The sequence below is a fragment of the Bos javanicus genome, chromosome 11 (genome assembly GCF_032452875.1).
Source record: "Bos javanicus breed banteng chromosome 11, ARS-OSU_banteng_1.0, whole genome shotgun sequence".
In the NCBI taxonomy this organism is placed as follows: domain Eukaryota; kingdom Metazoa; phylum Chordata; class Mammalia; order Artiodactyla; family Bovidae; genus Bos; species Bos javanicus.
In genome coordinates this window covers 7386576-7408531 of record NC_083878.1, presented here as the reverse complement: position 1 = coordinate 7408531, position 21956 = coordinate 7386576, and the positions used below count along the sequence as shown (strand labels likewise).

General features: G+C 46.8%; 2 protein-coding genes across 2 annotated transcripts in view; both read right to left on the bottom strand.

The window, feature by feature from the left end:
• The window catches only part of SLC9A4 (solute carrier family 9 member A4), a 56405-nt gene extending 53132 nt beyond the window's left edge, over nt 1-3273 (bottom strand). The window contains exon 1 of the mRNA XM_061431795.1: nt 2455-3273. Within this exon, the coding sequence (XP_061287779.1) occupies nt 2455-2710 (256 nt within the window). The 5' untranslated portion in view covers nt 2711-3273. The remainder of the gene's footprint in view (nt 1-2454) is intronic.
• A 7433-nt stretch (nt 3274-10706) lies between these two features.
• Nucleotides 10707-21956, bottom strand: part of IL18RAP (interleukin 18 receptor accessory protein) — a 30494-nt gene continuing 19244 nt past the window's right edge. The window contains exons 6-11 of the mRNA XM_061431794.1: nt 20564-20629; nt 18302-18425; nt 16121-16272; nt 14896-15033; nt 12242-12415; nt 10707-11520 (exon numbers count right to left, since the gene is read on the bottom strand). Of these exons, the coding sequence (XP_061287778.1) occupies nt 11147-11520; nt 12242-12415; nt 14896-15033; nt 16121-16272; nt 18302-18425; nt 20564-20629 (1028 nt within the window). The 3' untranslated portion in view covers nt 10707-11146. The remainder of the gene's footprint in view (nt 11521-12241; nt 12416-14895; nt 15034-16120; nt 16273-18301; nt 18426-20563; nt 20630-21956) is intronic.

Here is a 21956-nt window from a genome sequence, read left to right as displayed (position 1 = left end):
AAAGAATGAATGATAATACTAGCGATTATTAATCAGATTTTGATTCAAGCTTTACAATATAGAATCTAAAAAATCTTTGTGGACTCCTTAAGTGTTAAAGTTTTATGTCACTATTATTATTATTATTATTATTTTTGCTATCGTATATAAAGTTATCCAGTCAATTCTAAAGGAAATCGATCCTGAATATTCATGGGATGGACTGGTGCTGAAGCTGAAGCTCCAATACTTTGGTCACCTGGTTCGAAAGACCTGATGCTAGGAAAGACTGAGGGCAAGAGGAGAAGGGGGCGACAGAGGATGAGATGGTTGGATGGCCTCACTGATTCAATGGACATGAGTTTGAGCAAACCCCAGGAGGTAGTGAAGGATGGGAAAGCCTGGTGTGCTGCAGTCCATGGGGATGTGAAGAAACGGGCATGACTTAGCGACTGAACAGCAACAAGAGTAAAGCTACAAGCCCAATGCCTGGATCACACTATGCATTCACTAAATTTGACCTTCATTTCAAGTCGCTCAGTCGTGTCTGACTCTTTGCAGTCCCATGGACTATACAGTCCACGGAAGTCTCCAGGCCTTTCCCTTATCCAGGGGATCTTCTCAAATCAGGAATCGAACCAGCGTCTCCTGAACTGCAGGAAGATTCTTTACCAACTGAGCTATCAGGGAATCCCTCTTTTCATGTGCAATACAAACATAATCTGAATTCTTAAAGGCCAGCAAAGATGACATTGTTTTTCAATAGGCATGCCCCACCTGATAACTTACTTTAGTTTTTTTTTTTTTCTATAGCATGTTGAGTTGCATCCACATGAAAATCAAGAACATTTAGGCAGCAGTTCAGTGAACAACAGCATCCTCACAGGACTCTCAACTTGTAGACATAGTCTGGGCACATGCAACACCTCTAAAGGACTATCTGTGTTTTCTGTTGGTATAAAACATACACTGTGTACATTGAGATGTTTAGTGGTATAGAATGGAAGCTTCTTTTCCATTAAAAAATCCTTATTTGCACCAGGAAGAGATCTCAGGAATAATTTCACAGATGAACAAATTGAGATTTAAAAAGGCAGCGTGACTAGTCAGTGGCAGATTTAGTTTCTTGGTTCTGGACCAACATCACGCATTCCTGTGGAAAGGAAGGGAGTGGGTGGGACCAGAATCGCTGGCATTTTGACAAAGGACATCTCAAGGTCACAGAAGATCACCTGGACTGTTCTTAGCATCTGTGTGCTTGCAGGAAAGGTGATAGACCCGTAGCTCTGAAGCGAGAATATCATCCCCTTGGGAAACCCCATGATTACTTGAGCACTTCTCAGAAATAATGTGAGACCCTCTGTGTCATCGGGTCATGTGACCGCACAAGAGTTCTTCAAACTGACAATTTATCTGCATACATTACGAGCTCAAAATGAATGGCAGTTATGAAGGGCGCCTAATGAATATGCCGGTGCCCCCAACATCCACGAGGAGCGAGTTCAATGAAATGGCCAGCATCCTGAGTTAACTGTCTGATTTCTTGCCTTAACCCACACTTCACAGCCATTCCAGACAAAACATATAAATAGCCACCTACGTACTTCACTGTGTCTCCTTCACTGAGACAATCTATCTATTCAAATAACAAAGTTTATCACTAAGGCAAAGGAGATGCTATGCTTGACCACTGAGATAATTGTATCCGCCTTCCGCTCTGGAATACCTGTTTTTAAGGAGACAAGGGGGTGAAGTTGGGGATTAAATGGTCTCAGAGTGGAATCCATCACTTTGGCTGGAGGCACTAAGAACCCTGGCTAGAATTTCATCCATTAGCTTGACTCCACTTTATGTCGCAGAAGAAACCACAAGTGCTCCCTTGGCTCCTCTTGGCTCAGGTGTAAACCAAGATTTTACTGACAGATACCATCTCTAATTCCACCCTCCCTCAACACTGAGGGATATGAGTTGCCACTGGTTGCCTTGTTTCTTGCTTTCTGTCAATTTTCAAGGAGCACACACCACTTTTAAAAATGAACAAAGAGAGTCATTGATGAAGCCCATGGTTCCATGGCCAAGAATGAAGAAAGCACATTTTACAGAAGAATCATTATGTGGGTCCTAAAATTTCCAGTGGGCATCACCCCAAGGTCAGCATACTTTACTCCGCATTTCTTAACGCACAGAACTTGAGATTTTTACATACCAAATAGTGTCACATGGCTGTCACCCTGAAAGGAGATGAAATAGAAACAACCCAGAGCCCAGAAGTAGGTTCTTAAATTTCATAGCACAACCTGAAGCAATAAATGGCCAGACAAAAATGCCTTTCCCTTGAGTCAAGAGAATACAATTTTTATCTAAGAGCAGCAATAGTTAAAATCCACTTGACCCACCATCTACAAGGCATTTTCATACACATTATCTCACATAGAAAACAACTCCCCAAACCAGCTAACATACTCGGGGCCTTACCTATTTTTGCAAGTGATGCTAGGAGTATCCAGAGGGTGACCTCGTAGGGAATTTGCACGTAGTCATAATCCAGTGTGAAGACAGATATTGTCTCGGCTGGCTGGGAGCTGGCAGCAGCATACCGGACATTAAGCTCACGCCGGGCAGAGGAGTCTGTGGATCTGTTCAACTCAGAAGATGCTCCGCAGCACTGGAGGGTCGCTAGCAACAGGCACCAATTCCAAGAACAGAAAGGCACAAGCCCCCGAATGCCCATGCTGGGGCTTCTCTCAGGGCGTGCGCCCTGCTGCACCACTCTTGTGAAGAGAGGAGGATTGTCAGAGCGTGCCAGCCGCCACCTGGGTCACAGGTGATGTACACACAGCCCGTGGGTCATTCCGGGAAGAGTCCAAGCGTGTCACTGAGCTCCAAGTACACATGTTTTCCAGTCACCTTTACAGCATTTGTGTTCAGGCAACACAGCTTCTGACTTAACGCATCCTGTCACTCAGCAGACTCGAGAAAGCCCAGAGAACTAACTACCTGTGTGACTTCCATCCAATCATGATTCGAAGAGCAATTTATGAAGCAGAAATACCTGTTCCTTTAAAGCTGTTTCCTCACGTCACTGCACACTGGTTTCATCTTGTGAGCGAAAATTAAAAAGAACACCATGGTTCTCATTCCAGGTGTCACTAGGGCCCTCCTAACCAGGAAGAGGGTTCTTCCCTGTCTCCCAGAAACCTGGGTTGCACTTGCTCCTTCTCTCCTCCCCCTGCTAGCTCCCTTGTTTTGCATGGCCAAGGCTGCAGGTAGCTCTTGAACCACACTTAATTATTTGCTCAGATTTGACTTCTGTAATGAAATACTTTCCCTGAGTTCTCTGGCAGTTACACTGCTGACACCTAGTGGGAAGCCTCAGTACTACACCTTGGAAGGTTCAATTAATGATTAAGTACTAGTCAACGGAGAAGGCAATGGCACCCCACTCCAGTACTCTTGCCTGGAAAATCGCATGGACCGAGGAGCCTGGTAGGCTGCAGTCCATGGGGCCGCTAAGAGTCAGACACGACTGAGCAACTTCACTTTCACTTTCATGCACTGGAGAAGGAAATGGCAACCCACTCCAGTGTTCTTCCCTGGAGAATCCCAGGGACGGGGCAGCCTAGTGGGCTGCCGTCTATGGGGTCACACAGAGTCGGACACGACTGAGGTGACGTAGCAGCAGCAGCAGCAGCAAAGCTATGGTTTTTCCAGTAGTCATGAATGTAAGAGTTGGACTATAAAGAAAACTGAGCGTCGAAGAATTGATGCTTTTGAACTGTTGTGTTGGAGAAGACTCTTGAGAGTCCTTTGGACTGCAAGGAGATCCAAACAGTCCATCCTAAAGGGAATCAGTCCTAGGTGTTCACTGGAAGGACTGATGTTGAAGCTGAAACTGCAATATTTTGGCCAACTGATGTGAAGAGCTGACTCATTTTTTCCAATGAGACCCTGATGCTACAAAAGATTGAAGGCAGGAGGACAAGGGGATGACAGAGGATGAGATGGTTGGATGTCATCACCAACTCAATGGACATGAATTTGAGTAAGTTCTGGGAGTTGGTGATGGACAGGGAGGCCTGGCGTTCTGCGGTTCATGGGGTCACAAAGAGTCGAACACGACTGAGTGACTGAACTGAACTGAACTGATTCGTCATTTCAGTGGTGTCCGACTCTCTGTGACCCCATGGATTGTATCACCCCAGGTTCCTCAGTCCATAGAATTCTCCAGGAAAGAATACTGGAGTGGGTTGCCATTCCCTTCTCCAGGGGATCTTCCCTACCCAGAGGTTATACCTGGGTGTCCTGCATTGCAGGCAGATTCTTTACTGTCTGAGCCACCAGGGAAGCCCAGAGATTAAGGTGACCATGTAATCATCATCTAAACCAGGTTCATAGACAAACAGATTTGAAATATGATGGAGGGAAAACTCAGCTTGCAAAGCAGAGCACCAAAGGAATTTTTATGGCATTTTAGGTCAGCAAACTCATGACCCATCTGAAGCTTTTGGTTTAATCATCTGATGACTGTATTAGCGGTAGAAACCTGGCTTCCTCTGACCGTTTTTGGTGCCGGGTCCCAAGAAGCCTTGTGATCCTTGTCATCTGCTCTTCTAAACCCGTCTTCTCATGGAGTCCAGTGGTGTGGAGGGAAGGACATCCTCTTCCCAGTGGATCCCTTGTAATTTAAGTGACCAAATCCGGTCCACCCTCAAGAGACTAATTAAGGGGTGATGTACCCAGCAGAGAAATCTCTCTTCACCTAGGACCTCAACTGTGCACAGTTGGAAACAAAGTTTGAGGTGGGGGTTGCTGGTTTTCTTCCTTTTTACCCTCAGTTTCACAAAGCCGCTTCTGTTCTCAAAGAGCAGAATTGACTTTTCTGTGCATGCCCATGGTTAATTAGATAATCACCTTCCTCCAAGAATAGTTTTAAACAAAATGATCAGCACATCTTTTCTTCTTTCCCCTAGTAGGCGGCATAATTGACTTTACCGCACAGTGCTTCTGGAATTGAAGTATCCATCGCTTGCCCCAAAGCTCTTGTTACTTTGTTGGGGCTTAAATTTGATTCTTTTTTTAGGAAGAAAGGAGAAGAAAGCAGGGATAGAGAATTGGCCAGTGCTGTCCAGAAACACCATTTGCTTTCCAAGCCCGCAACTAGCAATTAAGCTGGATGGCTTCGAATCAAGGGCTGGCACGTCACACCCTAAATTGAAAGCCTGCATCCCGTGCTGGAGTGAAGTCAAGAGCTTTGACCCCGCTCTCAGGACAGAAGAGCTGAGCTCTGTCTCTGCTCCCCAAAGTCAAAACTTCCACTACTCAGGGAGGAACAGAGGACGCTGTGGAAGGGTGCGCTGTACTCTGGGAGATTCTGCATCGTCAGAGTAGAGGCACCACGGTGCTGCTGGTGGATGGGGTGGGCGTGAATATGAGCTCTGAAATGAAACACGTCTTCACACCAGAGTGTGGCTCCTGGCTCGGTCTTCAATTCTAATGTGATCGCTTCCCTAAGGGAATAGGGATTTTGTAGAGAGAAGAAAGTTGAAGTTGTGTGATCTTGGGCATCTTCTAAACACCACAGAGCTTCAACTGCCTTATTGATGGTAATGATGATGGTTCTGATGGTGATGGTGGTGATGATGATGACTATCTTAAAGGTGATGTGGAGATTAGGTGATTAAATACATGTCTGAGAGGAAAGTGCTTAGTACATAATAGACACCAGATGAATTTTAGATTCTTTTTTTTAAAATTTATTGGCATATAGTTGCTGTACAACACTGTGTTATTACAGTAAATTGAATCATTCATACATGTATCTATTTCCCAGGTGGCTCAGTGGTAAAGAATCTGCATGCAAATGCAGGAGATGTGGGTTTAGTTCCTGGGTCGGGAAGATCTCCTGGAGAAGGAAATGGCAACCCACCCCAGTATTCTTGCCTGGAGAATCCCATGGATAGAGGCGCCTGGCAGGCTACAGTCCATGGGGTGGCAGAGCTGGACACGACTTAGCAACTAAACAACAACAGGCTTCCAAAGTGTCACTAATGGTAAAGAAATCACCTGCCAATGCAGGAGACATAAGAGACTCAGGTTCAATCTCTGGGTCCAGAAGATCCCCTGGAGGAGGGCAAGGTTATTCTTGCCTGGGAAACTCCATGGACAGAGGAGCCTGGCGGGCTACAGTCCAGAGTCACAAAGAGTCGGACGTTACTGAAGTGACTTAGCATGCATGCACGCACATCACACTTTGAGCTTCAGCCAAGCTGTTGTGTGTCTCAGTGGTACATTCTCTTCTATTGCTGAGAAGTACTTAATTTTTGCATGTACAGCTATTGATGGATTGGTGCACTCTATGCCAGGAATCACTCGATTACCTCTTGGCCCCAGATTCACCATTCAGTATCTGCTCCACGGAGTGGACTTGGTTTCTGAAGTATTTATCCTTTATGGTGAGCACCGTGTAGCTCCATCAGCAGAGGGCGCTGGAGGGACCATGCAGGAGAGCCTTCCAGTTTCCCGCTGCCGTTTTCTGTGTTTCTCTTCCTCTTGCTGCCCCATCTATCAGCAGCATGGGTGTGTGGTGTCTGCCAGTGCCCTTCCAAGGCTGTACACACAGAGGAAACTGCCTCTCATCTGTCCTGGACACCATGCAGTTTAAGCCTCTGGCCCACGATGGATACCCCCCGACCCCGCCCCGTGCCCCTGTGCACAGCCACATCACTCTGACTCACCTGCACACTGGCTTCCCAGGTGGTCCTAGTGGTAAAGAACCCACCTACCAGTACTGGAGACATGGGTTCGATCCCTGGGTGGGGAGGATCCCTCTGGAGGAGGGTATGGCAACCCACTCGTTCTCTTGCCTGAAAATGTCCATGAACAGAGAAGCCTGGAGGGCTACAGTCCATGGGGTTGGAGAAAGTATGACTTGAGCACAGCCCAACACAAGGAATAAAAATATATTTACGCTCTCACTTTCTACTTGGAAATAATATTTTACTACTTCAAGTTGTGTGTGCCTTACCACCACACAAAGGCCCCTACCTTGTCCCTTGTATGTTGATATTACATCTACCTACATTGAAAATTCCATCAGAAAATGTCCCTGTTTTGCTCTCAATGGACTCTATCCTGGATATTTGAAATATTATGTCATGCAACTCTGGATCTTATGAAATCCTATGTAGGATGCCACTTTGTTTAAGCAGGCAACTGACCTAGTTGGACTCAAGCCCAAAATGCTAACCAGCCTTGTGGTTTCACTGTCAGTTTTTTTTCACTGTCCTTCAGTTCTGTCTGGGCTGGTCCCTGGAGCTCAGGAAGCCGTCTATCCTATAGTGCTGTTCTCAGAGTTTATGCTGTTCTATTTAGGGTCAGATTCACGCCTCTGAGGCTTGGCGGTGAGTTTGCTTTCCTGAGTGCCTTCCTGTCTATACTCAGCAAGGTATGCTCAGGTTCTACACACCTCTGGCTCCCTCTTCGAGAGTGCGGGTGCTCTTAAGCGCCCCACCCTGCAGTGCGTTTCCCGTCGCGGCTTCCAGCGCCCCCACCAGGTGGTAAGAGGAAAGAAGGAAGGGTCAAGAGATGTTGGCCACGCCCTCTTGAGACCACAGCTCCACGAATCAAAACGGACACTTCCCCCCGCCCCCCACCACAGAGACGTCGGCTCTTGAAACCAAGCAGGTACTCAGTAGTGTAAGTTATGCATGTATGTGTACATATATACCTTTGACAATATTCTTTCCCACGATGATTTATCGTAGGATATTGAATGCAGTTCTGTGTGCTGTACAGGAGGGCCTTGTTTATCCGTCCTATATATGGAAGCGTACATCTGCTAATCCCAACTTCCCACTTCATCCTTCCTCCAACCTCTGCTCCCTAGGCAGACAGCAGTCTGTTCTGTCTGTGATTCTGTTTCTGTTTCACAGATAGGTTCTTTTGTGTCATATTTGAAAAACCAAACCGATTTCTATACGCATCTAATCCAAGCTTCATAGCCACAGTGAGTGGGGGAAAGGTGGTTGAATGCTTACTCCATTTTATCTGGTCGGAGAAGGCAATGGCACCGCACTCCAGTACTCTTGCCTGGAAAATCCCATGGACGGAGGAGCCTGGTAGGCTGCAGTCCATGGGGTCGCTAGGAGTTGGACACGACTGAGCGACTTCACTTTCACTTTTCACTTTCATGCATTGGAGAAGGAAACGGCAACCCACTCCAGTGTTCTTGCCTGGAGAATCCCAGGGACGGGGGAGCCTGGTGGGCTTTCGTCTATGGGGTCGCACAGAGTCGGACACGACTGAGGTGACTTAGCAGCAGCAGCAGCAGCAGTCTGGAAAGGTAATAATATAGATAGTAAATGTGGGTGTTAAAACCCAGGTGAGACCAGGTACATTGTCAGATCTGCCTGAGATATCACCCAGGGTCAGTAAAGACCATTCTACGATGTGCCCTAGAGGTAAGATGACCACAATCTAAAGTGGGACACATTTTCAGAATCAGAAATTATACTCTCACTATGAAAATTGTACTTGGACAACAGGTATGAAACAGAAGCAGAGCATATGGGCACCTTATTTAGAACGTGCGGTGGGGGAAAAAAATTATTCCTTCACATTGCATTTTACCGAGATCAATTGTTTAATTACCATCAATCTCCTGTATCACAAACTCATTTTGGCTGTCCACCTTATTTGATTGAATTACCTGTAAGAAATATTAATAAAGCTTTATCCTAAATGTTTATTTGTCATTCTCAGTGCACCGATTCACCTGAAAGAGTGTATTCTGTAAATGATAGACCTAGTTTCTTTTTTGTGTGTATGCAGCAATAAGCTTTGGTTAATCTAAGAACAAAACTCCAAGGACCTCCTGGTGGTCCAGAAGCTAAGACTCAGCATTCCCAATACAGGGGGCCTGGGTTTGATCCCTGGTCAGGGAAATGGATTCCACATGCCTCAACTAAAGATCTCACACGCCAAATCGAAGGCTGAAGATCTCAAGTGCTGCAACTAAGACCCAGCACAGCCAAATAAATAAATAAGTATTTTAAAAAGAACAAAACTCCAGACCTCCGGAAATATCAGCTATGGCCATACTTATTCTAGAATAAAAGAAACCTGGATAAACTAGCCGAAAGAGATTTCTGAGGCTTAGGTCTCTGAGAGTGACCGACCGGAAAACCAAGGACTCGGGTCATCCCATGACACCATGGGACAATGACAGTGTGCCTCCTTCCCTTCTGAGAGCCTGCAATGAGGCTTCCCACAAGAAACTCCGTCCAGGAATAATTTGTACCCTTGAACTCATCTTTAACTTTATCACTGAAATTCCCAACAAGGATGCTGCTCGATGCCAAGCCACCGTGGTTTGTGTGATGTGGGTGCCTCTGTGCAAAGAAACCTCAGAGCCTTTCCCACCGGCACTAAGCAGTGGCCAGATGACAATGGCTTTAAACCTGGATCATGCTCACACCAGTGAGCAGGGCACAGTATGTGTGAATCAGTCCAGAAGGTGCTATGCTTTACTGCACAAATGAATTGCTCCCTTCTATTGGGGAAGCTCCAGTACTTTGGCCACCTGATGTAAAAAGCTGATTCATTGGAAAAGACCCTGAGGCTGGGAAAGAGTGAGGGTAGGAGGAGAAGGGGACGACTGAGGATGAGATGATGGATGGCATCACTGATTCACTGGACCTGAGTTTGAGCAAACTCCAGGAGAGAGTGAAGGACAGGGAAGCCTGGCATACTGCAGTCCATGGTTTGCAAAGAGTTGGACACGACTTAGCAACTGAACCATAACAACAAATGGGGAAGACGGAGCATGACATGTGCACATCCGTCTGTGACTAGAACACTGTTATAACTGCAGGTTGAACTCTCATCAGGAAAACACACTGATGAGAATGAAATGAGCCTTGTCTAGGAGAAACAGGTACTTGGTCCCCCAGCTGATGGTCCATCACTTACGAGGACCTCAATGAGACTGGTGGGTCAGGAAGCACATGGGGACCACCAGTCTCAATGGGCCAACAGTTCAGACTTAAGCACTGTTCAAGCCCTAATATTGCTATCTGTCAACCAGTGTAGAGAATTATTTCCCAGACTGTTGTCTTGGCTGCTGCCTCTTGCCACTGTCTTTCTATTGGCTTGGCCAAAAAGCTCCATAACATCTTACAGAAAAACCTGAACGAACTTTCGGGCCAACACAATATTTTGCACATAAGATCCCTGGGTCAGGAAGATCTCCTGGAGAAGGAAATGGCTACCCATTCCAGTATTCTTGCCTGGAGAATCCCATTGACAGAGGAACCTGGCAGGCTACCGTCCATAGGGTTGCAAAGAGTCAGACATGATTGAAGTGACTTAACACACACACTCACACATACATACACACACACACTCACGCATGCAAAACCACTGGTCGATTCCTTGTCTCCTCATTGGCCAGATCATGTTGGCTTAATTGGTCCCCATTTCCTGTGGTCCAGAGTAAAGCATGAACTTCAGGCCCTGCACAAAGGCCAGGAGACAAGGAGGAGCTGACATTAGCCCCACTCTGCTCCCTAAGGCCTGTGTCCTGACTCAGGGCTGTGTCAGCCCAGAAGGGGATCTTCCTTCTAGTTCCCACAAGGACACACTAGAGATGAACCAAGGTCCTGTCTGGTCCTTGACCCCTGTTTTCTCTTTTCCTCCTTGCGTACTGGGCTCCAGTGAATGGTGAACACAGAGTAAGAATTGTCTTCTTCACAGAGATGCTTTAGGCAAAGTTTTAATCACTTGTTTCTAATAAAGTAATATTTATTTGATTGCAAAGATATCTAAAGTGATGTGTACGAAACAAAATAGACACAACAGTCCACAGCCACCACTAGGAAAATCTTAGGGACTTTGTGGGCCGAATGTGTGCAGGAGTCTGGAGAATTCGCCCTCCCTCTGTCCTGTCCAGGGAATCAGAGCCTTGCACCACAGCTTCCGTTCATTCCAGTGCCGGCCAAGCTTGCTCGGGGCTGGCAGGACCCTTCCCGGTGATATCAGCCTGGTGTGTGCTGTGTGTTCCATCCATCAAGGTCTCTGCTCACCAGGGGCAGGACGAGAGGCAGAGGGAGGTGGTTCACATCCATTTTACCATCCTCCAGGCTGGGAGCTCCTCCCAGTGGGTTCTGTCTTACTGCGTCTTTTCCAAAGAAAAAATCCATGGCATAGTTCTCAGATGGTTCCACGTGACTCCCCTGGAGCTTTTCACAGGCATGTGGTAGCGTATTTGGGTCCAGAATCTAGAGTTGGGAGGAACTGATTTTAAGCCTTTCCAGGTGACAGAAGGCAAAACCCTGAGAGCTCTTCTCACTAGATGAGGTAGGGACTCTGGCTCTTGGAAGGAAGAGAACTTAATTAAAATCAGTTTGAGTGTTTGATCCTCCAAAGCCAGATTCACCGCTGCTTGTAGTTCAAAGATGCTGGGTCCACTGACGTAGTTGGGGCTCAAGATGAAGATTCCCCTCCTGCTTTTCTTAATAACGCTGACAATGTCCTCTGTGTACACTGGAGAGGAAGAATTTAATTATTTGCAATTGTTATTGTTAAACCTTGAGTCACCATAACCCTGAATCTCCCAGATCCACCCAGCGGGGTTCTTTGTGATAGCAAAGGAAAGGAGAAGCCTGATTTTCTCCATCACTTTTACTGCATCTACTAACTGTACAGACAGTTGGATTATATTCCGTGTCTAGTGACTGTCAGTTCAGCTTCCTCCCCTGTGTTCTCTCCCCTCAACTTCTGAGTCCCTCCAGGATCAAAACTCACTGGAACCAGGTTGACTGGAGTGAGGGAGGGGCAAGCAATGTCCCTGGCTCCTGGGTGGGGGCCTCTGAGGCAGAGGAGGACGGTGGGAGGAATGAGGTCCACACATCTCATGGGTGCCTGGCCTGGGAGCCTGCTGAGCCCAATGCTGAGTCTGTGGCTGGCAGAGTCCCAGGAAGGAGAGGGACCACTCATTTGGGAAGACAGAACTAACTTCCGGTTGAGGAGCCAGAAAAGATATCTTTGTTCTGGAAGTCTCTCTGGGCTTTCTGAAGACGGATTTTTTTTTTCATGATGGAGCATGTCTCTGCAACACATGGCTTTCTGTGTCATTGCCCAAGATGTTCTAAGCTCATGAATCCTTCCAGAAGATATGTAGCCCAAGACAAAGAATGGAGGACAACACGCAGAGTGCATGCCTGTAGCTCTCCTGTTCTGTGTTTTCTGCCAGCTGCAGACCTACCTCCCCCAGGGGCCACGTCCCTTTCAAGCAGGCACAGGGTATATCCATATTTGTTTTCCAAAACATCAGGGAGAAGATTCAGAGCCAAGGTTTCCTCACTCAGAGATGTAGAGGCCTCGCTCTCAAAGGGGCTCCATTTCGCATAGGATACAAAGGCGTCAAACTCCTTTTGGTCTGAGAAAGAGGAACAAGAAAGAATGTGAATAGCTACCTAAGCTCAAGCCTTATGGTAAGTGGGGAAGAATTAAGACTTGGGATCCTTGTTTAGTTACTCAGTTGGATCAGACCCTTTGTGACCCCATGGACTGTAACCCGCCAGGCTCCTCTGTCCACAGGGTTCTCCAGGCAAGGATATTGGAGTGGGTTGCCATTTCCTCCTCCAGGGGGATCTTCCCAACCCAGGGGTCAAACCCACGTCTCCAAGATTGGCAGGCAGATTCTTTACCACTGAGTCACTGGGGAAGCCCTGAACTGATTTTGAAAGTCAAAAGCAGCATCTGTGTTCACTATTTCAGAACCACACTGCTGAGGGGCATCCACTGTGCACCCAGAATCAGATTCTAATCAATGAGGCACTCCTGTGTCTTCCCTGAGGTCAGATCAAACAGCCAGGGCTTTTTTTCTGATTAAACAACACGCACTCCGGAGTTCCTCCAGGCTGTCTCTGTAGCTGCAGCCCCGCTGTCTTATTAGGTACACATCAAAGGACAGTCTGCTCCATCGAAGCATGATAATATCCAGAGAACAAAGCCCTGTGAGGGCCTGGCACGCTAGCGCGCTGACGGCACACATACCAGGGTTTGAACCCCCAAGTGTAAAATCAGGGACAAACAACCCCTGGCAGGCTGCTGCCAGAGTTTCCTGGGATAATGTAGATGAAGAGTTTAGTGTCTGACTTACAGCAGGCTTGTTCCTTTCCCTTTCAGATAGAGAACTATATTTTGGAACTTGTTTAGGGTATTTTAAGGTCTCATACGGAGAAGGCAATGGCACCCCACTCCAGTACTCTTGCCTGGAAAATCCCGTGGACAGAGGAGCCTGGTGGGCTTCAGTCCATGGGGTCGCTAGAGTCGGACACGACTGAGCGACTTCATTTTCACTTTTCACTTTCATGCACTGGAGAAAGAAATGGCAACCCACTCCAGTGTTCTTGTCTGGAGAATCCCAGGGACAGGGGAGACTGGTGGGCTGCCGTCTATGGGGTCGCACAGAGTCGGACACGACTGAAGCGACTTAGCAGCAGCAGCAAGGTCTCATAAGATTCTGTTGGGGCTTCCCAGCAGCAAAGAATTTGCCTGCCGATTCAGGAGAGGTGGGTTCAATCCCTAGATGGGGAAGATCCCCTGGAGAAGGGAATGGCAACCCACTCCAGTATTCTTGCCTGGAGAATTCCGTGGACAGAGGAGCCTGGTGGGCTACAGTCCACGAGGACACAGAGTCAGACAGGACTTAGCGACCAAATAACAATAACAACAAATGCCGTTGTTGACTCAACTATTATAAATACACATAGATTCTAAGGTGTGCTGAAGAACTAAATGGAAACTTTGCTACTGCTACTGCTGCTAAGTCGCTTCAGTCGTATCCAACTCTGTGCAACCCCATAGACGGCAGCCCATCAGGCTTCCCCGTCCCTGGGTTTCTCCAGGCAAGAACACTGGAGTGGGTTGCCATTTCTTTCTCCAATGCGTGAAAGTGAAAAGTGAAAGTGAAGTCACTCAGTCGTGTCTGACTCTAGCGACCCCATGGACTGCAGCCTACCAGGCTCCTCCGTCCACGGGATTTTCCAGGCAAGAGACTGGAGTGCGGTGCCATTGTCTTCTCCGAATGGAAACTTTAGAACATCTCAAAAGTTAGCCTCTGGGCTCTGAAATTGGACACAACTGGCTCATTTTCCAGCCCTTTGCATAATGCCTCTCAAATAGTATTATTGGAGAGAGGGGATACATGTATACATATAGCTGACTCACTTTGCTGTACAGCAGAAACTAACACAGCGTTGTAGAGCAGCTCTGGGTGCGTGCTCGATCACTCAGCCGTGTCTACCTGTTTACGACCCTGTGGACTGTAGCCCACCAGGCTCCTCTGTCCATGGGATTTCCCAGGCAAGAATACTGCAGTGGGTTGCCATTCCCTTCTCCAGGGGATCTTCCCGACCCAGGGGGTTGGATTCTGCCAATCCCCACTGGCAGGCAGATTCTTTACCAATAGTGCCACCTGGCAAGCCTGGCACGGACACGTCCTGTGTGCTTACGTTGTGCTACATGCCATTCTAACCCTCAGTGTGTCCATTCAACGAGCCCACATGGCATTCATTGTGGTTACAACCCTACTTCACAGAAGAGAGAACGAAGGAGGCACGGAGATGTTAAGTCATCCACCATCTTGCTTTAGGATGTTGAGTGGAGAGTCATTTTTAAGTCCAATATGTCCTACAATAGCATCATTGGCAAGATTCCTAGTAACTGGAATGAGAAGAGATCATTTCTCCCCCGGGGGCCCAACCCTCCCAGGTGTAAAGCCACCAGACCAGCAGAAGGACCTCAGAAGCCGGGGGTCATGACTTTGCCCCTCAGGGAACGTGCGTGTCCCAAGCTCTCTCCCTCTGGGTCCATTCAGAGGGGAAACAGCAGAGGCGAGGTGGGCCGTCTTACCCCCGAGCGTCTTGTCCTTGCTCCAGTAGGTTCGGTAGACCAGCACTATTTCAATCCAGTACATGTAGAGCAGTGCGCCCGCGGTCAGCATGCCTGCCAGGCCCATGACTGCGCCCAGGAGGATGTAGAGGAATACCACTGGGGACAGAGACGCGCGGGTGTGAGCTGAGCAGTCACAGAGGCAGAGCGCCCTCCCACACACCCACACTCAAGCAGCGCCTGCCCGGCACCTCTTCCAGAGGTGATTTACCAGAATCACGGCCATTGAGAACATTTCTCTTGATTCCGGACATGTCTTAGATCACATCTTGAAGGAATTGTCATAAAATAAACTCAGGAGAACCCAGGATAATGGCCAGTTCCTGATTGGGGTGACTGGGGAAGCTGACAAAAACTACTTTTATTTACTTTTCCCTGATAAGCTTCCTTCTCATTTATTGTAATTTACTTTCATGTGTTATCAAATCTACTAAAATCTAAACTTCCTGGAGCCCAGAGCTACTTCCATCTTGCTTTCCCACCTCTAAAGTACCTAACACCTGGCACCTTCAACCCACACCTCTACAGAGCATCCACCAGGCGCCGGGCATTACGTGTGTCCTAGTTAAGCCCCACAAGCATTCCAAACGTGCTTGTTCTCTCATCTCTATTCATCGGTGAGTAAATGATATCACCTTCAACTCTGAACTTCTTAAAGAAATTTGAAAGCCATTCCTTATCAGGAATTTCCTCTCCAGCCACAATCTGTGATATATACATGTAACTCCTAAACTGAGCGTTTTTCTCCATCTCCCTTCTTTCTCTCCTCCACTCGCCAAGTCCAGACCATCACATGCTCCGGATTTGGAAGCCAGGGGAGGACAATAAGAAAGAGGGCTAGGTCCCAGCGTGATGCCTGTCATGTAGGGCATGTTCTGTAGGTCTTTACAGAAAGAATGAATGAGTGAATGAACTAAGGAGTGAGTGAACAAATGATAGGTTTCTCCAGCACAGCCCCTGTATGCAGAATATTAGTAAGAGGACCAGCTCTCGGTCACTGATGTGAAACTTACAGCTGTGTGGCCTTGGTGAAGGTATTGAGTGAATCAACACAAGCAAAGTGCATGCTTAGCTTGGCATCTAGTGCACGTTTGTGGCTATCATCACCATGACTACTTTTTAGGGAAGTTCCTCTCCTCCTAGGTAAAAGCAGTTGCGTGCATTCTGCATCCCCCTTCAGGCTCACCTCCTGTCTTCTTTTTTAGCTGGATGGACTGAGTAGTGTTCCCAATGGAGTTCTGGGCAAAGCAAATGAACTTCCTGTGAAGATCACTCTGAGTAACTTTTTCCAAGAGGACAACACGTTCTATGACTTCATCCTTTAAGGTGGATTTAACACTAGGAAAAGAGGCAAAATACCACACCACTTGGGTAACACAGATTGACATGCATTAAACAGTTTTTGGAACTTGTATAAGCAGACAAACTGTTTGGCTTTCAGAAGAGCTGTCAGATAGTACAAGGAGATGCTGGAAGGATGGAGGATACTCAGGGATGAGCCACTTTTTAAAAATGATGGAGTTGGCTAAGCATCATACTAAGCACTTATACTAGAATATAATTGGTTGTTGGAGAAGACTTTTTAGAGCCCCTTGGACTGCAAGGAGATCAAATCAGTCACTCCTAAAGGAAATCAGTCCTGAATTTTCATTGGAAGGACTGATGCTGAAGCTGAAGCTGAAGCTGAAGCTCCAACACTTTGGCCACTTGATTCGAAGAAGTGACTCATTGGAAAAGACCCTGATGCTGGGAAAGATTGAAGGCAGGAGGAGAAGGGGACAACAGAAGATGAGATGGTTGGATGGCACCACCAACTTGATGGACATGAGTTTGAGCAAGCTCTGGGAGTTGGTGATGGACAGGGAAGCCTGGCGTGCTGCAGTCCATAGGATCACAAAGAGTCAGACACTACTGAGCAACTGAACTGAACTGAACTGATAATTGCTTGTGGGCCTCATCCGATCTTTCTTTCATGACAAATTCCGCTTGAGAAGAGATACTACAATTTATAAATGTCTAACTTCTACTGAAGGACTTCCTGGTGGCTTAGCAGTAAAGAATCTGCCTGCAGATGCAGGAGCCGCAAGTTCCGTCCATGGATTAGGAAGATCCCGTGGAGAAGGAAATGGCAACCCACTCCAATATTCTTGTCTGGGGAATCCCATGGACAGAGGAGCCTGATGGGCTACTGTCCATGGGGTCACAAAGAGTCCAACACGACTGAGCAACTAAACAATAACAACAACAGCATTGTAAATAAAGCTGCTGTGGACGTGCATAAAAAAATAAGAAAAAAATAGCTATCCCATCTCTGGGTCTCATTTTCCAGGTCGGATTGTGTCAACTATTCCTCATGCCTCATAATTTTGGTCAGACTGCTTATTCCTGTGCCTTTTCCTCTGGATACACTCGGACCATTAAGGACTACAGAGTTCAGACCCTGACTCACCCCACTGTGAAAGGAGGACCCCACGGGGGGATGGGAGAGTCTGGCACGGGTGCAGAGTCTTCTCCAGTCTGTTGGACACACCGAGTCTATTCAAGTAGCCTGGGTCAGTGTCTGCTTGTTAGCATGGTGGGCAAAGCAGCCACAGCAAACTGTTCTACAAACAGAACTTTGAAACAGCTGATAAAATTTTTTAAAAATAAAAAATTTTTAAGTAATTTTTAAAAAGGGACTTCAGGGACTTCCCTGGTAGTCTAGTGGTTAAGACTGCATTTCTAATGCAAGGAATGCAGGTTTGATCCCCGGTCAGGGAACTAAGATCCCACATGCTGCACAGCGCAGCCAAAAAAAAAAAAAAAGTACAGGGAAAAAAAAAAAAAGGAGATAGGGGAGAACTTCCGATAGTCTAGTGGTTAAGATTCTGGGCTTTCATTGCCAGGTTCCTGGGTCCAATCCCTGGTCAGGGGAGTAAGATCCCAGAAGTCACAAGGCCAAAAATAAAAAATAGATTAAAAAGTAATAAAATAACTGAAATATTTAGTTCTATGACCCTCTTTGACTGTATCCCGCCAGGATCCTCTGTCTATGGGATTTCCCAGGCAACAATACTGAAGGAGGGTGCCATTTCCTACTCCTTCCCAACTCAGGGATGGAACCCACATCTCTTGTCTTGGCAGGCAGATTCTTTACTTCTGAGCCACCAGGGAAGCCCATACAAAACTGCCTTTGGTCCCCAAGTTTAAAATTAACTCACACTTTGCACGTCTACGCTTTTGCTTGCTCCACTAGCTGGCACTAGTGGCCACACCATCAACCGTGGGTGTGTGCGTGCAGCTCTGGGTGGACATTTGAGGGGTTTTTTAAAAGGTGAAAGCCTTTCGTGGGAGTTGCAAAGAATAAGTTGGCTCATTTCCTTCTTACCTTCTTCCCTTGGGTGTTTTGATTTCCCACTCCTGGTCAGAATCTCTGATGTACCATTTTATCACAGGATTAAAGTTTATTTCGAAGCCAAATCGTGCCGTGCAGTTAAGCGTTAAAGGCTTTCCTGAAAAGGAAGGGGCCACAGAAAACAGGAAGGCCGCTGGTGAGAATGATGTGCCCTGTGAAGGAGGAAGACGCCACCTGGAAACTGTCCCCTGAGGCGGTCAGGTTCACAGGTAGAGCAGGCGTGCCGGACATAGCCATTGAGAAACGTGTAAAACCAGGAATAGATCTCAAACCTGTGGCTATATTTACCCAAATGAAGACTGGCATGGTCATACACTAAGAGTTCTGATGTGGTTTCAGGATAAACACCAGGAAAATGAGCAGTTTCAGTGACTAGCCCTGTCTTCCAACGCTGCTGCTCAAGCAGTTACAAGGGTGTTGCTGAAGAATATTTTATAGGCAGTATTTGCATTTCTTGTTGTTGTCCGACTCTTTGTGACCCCATGGGCTGCAGCCTGCCAGGCTTCCCTGTCCTTCACCATCTCCCAGAGTTTGCTCAAACTCATGTCCATTGAGTTGGTGATGCTATCCAGCCATCTCATCCTCTGTCACCCTCTTCTCCTCCTGCCCTCAATCTTTCCCAGCATCAGGGTCTTTTCCAGTGAGTCGGCCCTTCGTATCAGGTGGCCAAAAGCACTTGCATGCTAAATGAAAATCCTGAGGTTTTTGTGATTATCTGGATATTCAGCTCTATTTTGAATTGTGCTCTGTGGATGGGTGTGTACGTAACTGTACTGCCCTCTTTCTACCCATTTTCTGGGGAAGGTTATCCAGAAATTCAGTATTTTAACCATATAAAGTTTAGGGACTTCATTTGAAAACTCACCTTGATAATGCTTTTCCTACAGTAATAACTTTAACATTCACTGGTACCATAAACAACCCTCCTGCCAATGCCGGAGACATGAGACACTCAGGTCCAAGCCCTGGGTCAGGAAGATCCCCTGGAGGAGGGCATGACCACCCACTCCAGTCTTCCTGCCTGGGGAACCCCATGGACAGAGGAGCCTACCGTCCACAGGGTTGCAAAGAGTCAGACACGACTGAGGCTACTTAGCACAGCACATAGGTAACTTGGCTATTTTTATATTAATTAATGCTTTCCTTCCTTCTTTCCTCCTTCCTTTCATTCTTGTGATGTTGCCTGTACTATTGGGTTGGCCAAAAACTTCATTTGGGTTTTTCCATGAGGTCTTACAGGGGAAACCCAGTGAGCCATTTAGCCAGCCCAGTAGCTCTAGTTCATTATCAGGATATACCGCTACCGCCACCTAGTGGTAATTTACCATATCTATTTTGACGTTTCTTTCTATAATGAGATAATATTATCTTCTTGTTTAGTTACCAAGTCTTGTCTGTAGCCCACCAAGCTCCTCTGTGGGATTTCCCAGGCGAGAATACTGGAGTGAGTTGCCATTTTCCCCTCCAGGGGATCTTCCTGACCCAGGGATCAAACCAGTGTCTCCTGCTTTGGTTCCTGGGTTCTTTATCCCTGAGCCATCAGGGGAGCTGTAATTAGCATCTAAAAGAAACTGCTACGCAGTGGTCTTTTATAATAATATTACTTTTTTTCTTTCTACAAGGATAAATACTTTATTAACACTTAAAGTAGCATTTATTTTACTGGCACAATCAGCACTTGGTTTTGAAGACAGCAGTTCTTACTTGGCTATGTGGGAAGATGCAGATATTATTGAAGCTGACAAAATCAAAGGGAACCACTAGACATTGCTTCCCCCTCCACCCCAAAGAAGACACTACTTTGGAATACAACTTATTTAAACAGGGATTGTAGTATTCTTTTGTGGTTATCTTAAAGGCCAAACCAAACTCTGTGTTCATACATACTTTGTGCTGCCTAAGTTGGTAAATGGTTAAATTTATAATCAATGGACCTAACCAATCTATGTTCCAATTTATGTGGAGTACAGAAGAATCTTTTTTAAAAATCTATTAACCATGGTTGACATTCAAGTCACCCTTATTTCTCAATGCAATTTTGTGAGGTCACTTTTACAAACCATGGCTTCAAGAGATTTAGCAACTGTATAAGGTCACAGAACTTGTCAGTGGCCGAGTCGAGATTCACCTCCGGTTCTGTTTGACTTGAAATCCTGATGCTCTTCCTTGAACCACACTTAGACCTGCTCCCAGAAGCACAAGGTCATTCAGGGGTGATGACCCCACCCATCTTACCAAGTTCTACTTCCAAGGTGTCCTTGATGGGATCCAGAATATCTGGTTTGAGATTAGTGTTCTTCACTAAAAGATAAAAATAGAAATCATTATTTGCATTGGAAATATGAAGGCCTGGTCTGCAGGGTCACATTTTGATCTAATTTGGGGGAACTTTTCCAGATTTTATTCATAATCCATAAGACTAGAAATTCAAGTTTGCATGTGAAAATCATGCTTCCAGAAATGACTGTGACATCAGATTGCAGGTTTTGGCAAAACAGGAGTCCTTGATAAGTCCATATCTGTCCAGGTACATTTTCTTCCAGGCCAACCTGCTTGCTGACCACAGACTTGAACCCTCATCTTTACCCTCCAAGATTGGTTTTTGGTCCATCTGGAGAAATGGAACAGGAAGGAGAACCCACCTGAGGAAATGCAGGTCAGCCAGATTGGAGTTCACCTCTTCCTCCATCCTCAAATTTACGATTTATTTCAAAATAAAGGTGAGTTCAGCCCTTCATGAATCATTTATCCCTCAACTTTCTGTCACAAACTTTCAAATGTGCCTCCACTGTCAAACTCCCTCCTGAAGATGCCTCATCTCCTAAGATAGGAAAATCCACCTCTTCTACTCTGGGCACCTCCTATTCTTCTCCCACTTCTCAGGGACCTCCTTCCTTCAATTACACCACCTACTTCTTGTATCTTTGACTTTCTCTCTCTCTTCCCATCAGCATTTATCCTTGCTCAGTCTTTCCATCTTTTTTTTTTTGCCACTCCCCGCAGTGGCTTGTAGGAATCTTAGTTCCCTGACCAGGGATTGAACCTGCAACCTCAGCAGTGAGAGCTCAGAGCCCTAATCATTGGACCTCCAGGGAATTCCCCAGTCTCTCCATCTTAAAACGGAGGAAAAACACCCTTCAACTCACATCCCCACCCCTTCTTCCTTCCCCGCTGAGTTCTGCAAGGAGCACTGTGTGTTCATTTCCTCCCCCTCCCCTCCCACGCATCTGATTTCTGCTCCCATCTCTCCACTGAAAGCCCTTTGGCCAAAGTTGCCAGTGACCTCCATGACCTCCTTGCACAAAAATCTGCTGGGCACAGCTGAGTTTTTAACTTGCTTTCCCTCTTAGTAGCTAGGTCAGAGAAGCAAATGGCAACCCACTCTAGTGTTCTTGCCTGGGAAATCCCATGGACAGAGGAGCCTGGTGGGACCCTGCGTGGGGTCACAAGAGTCAGACATGACTGAGCGACTAAACAACAGCAAGCAGCCTTGGCTGCTGCCGGGCACGCTCTCCTCTCCTCCTTGGGCAGCACATTTCCGGGCCCCGAAGCTGGCCTGTCCTCCCAGTCTCTGCTCACTGCACTAAGCGCTGTGGGCTCCTCCTTCCACTCTGCCTCTGGTGAATAT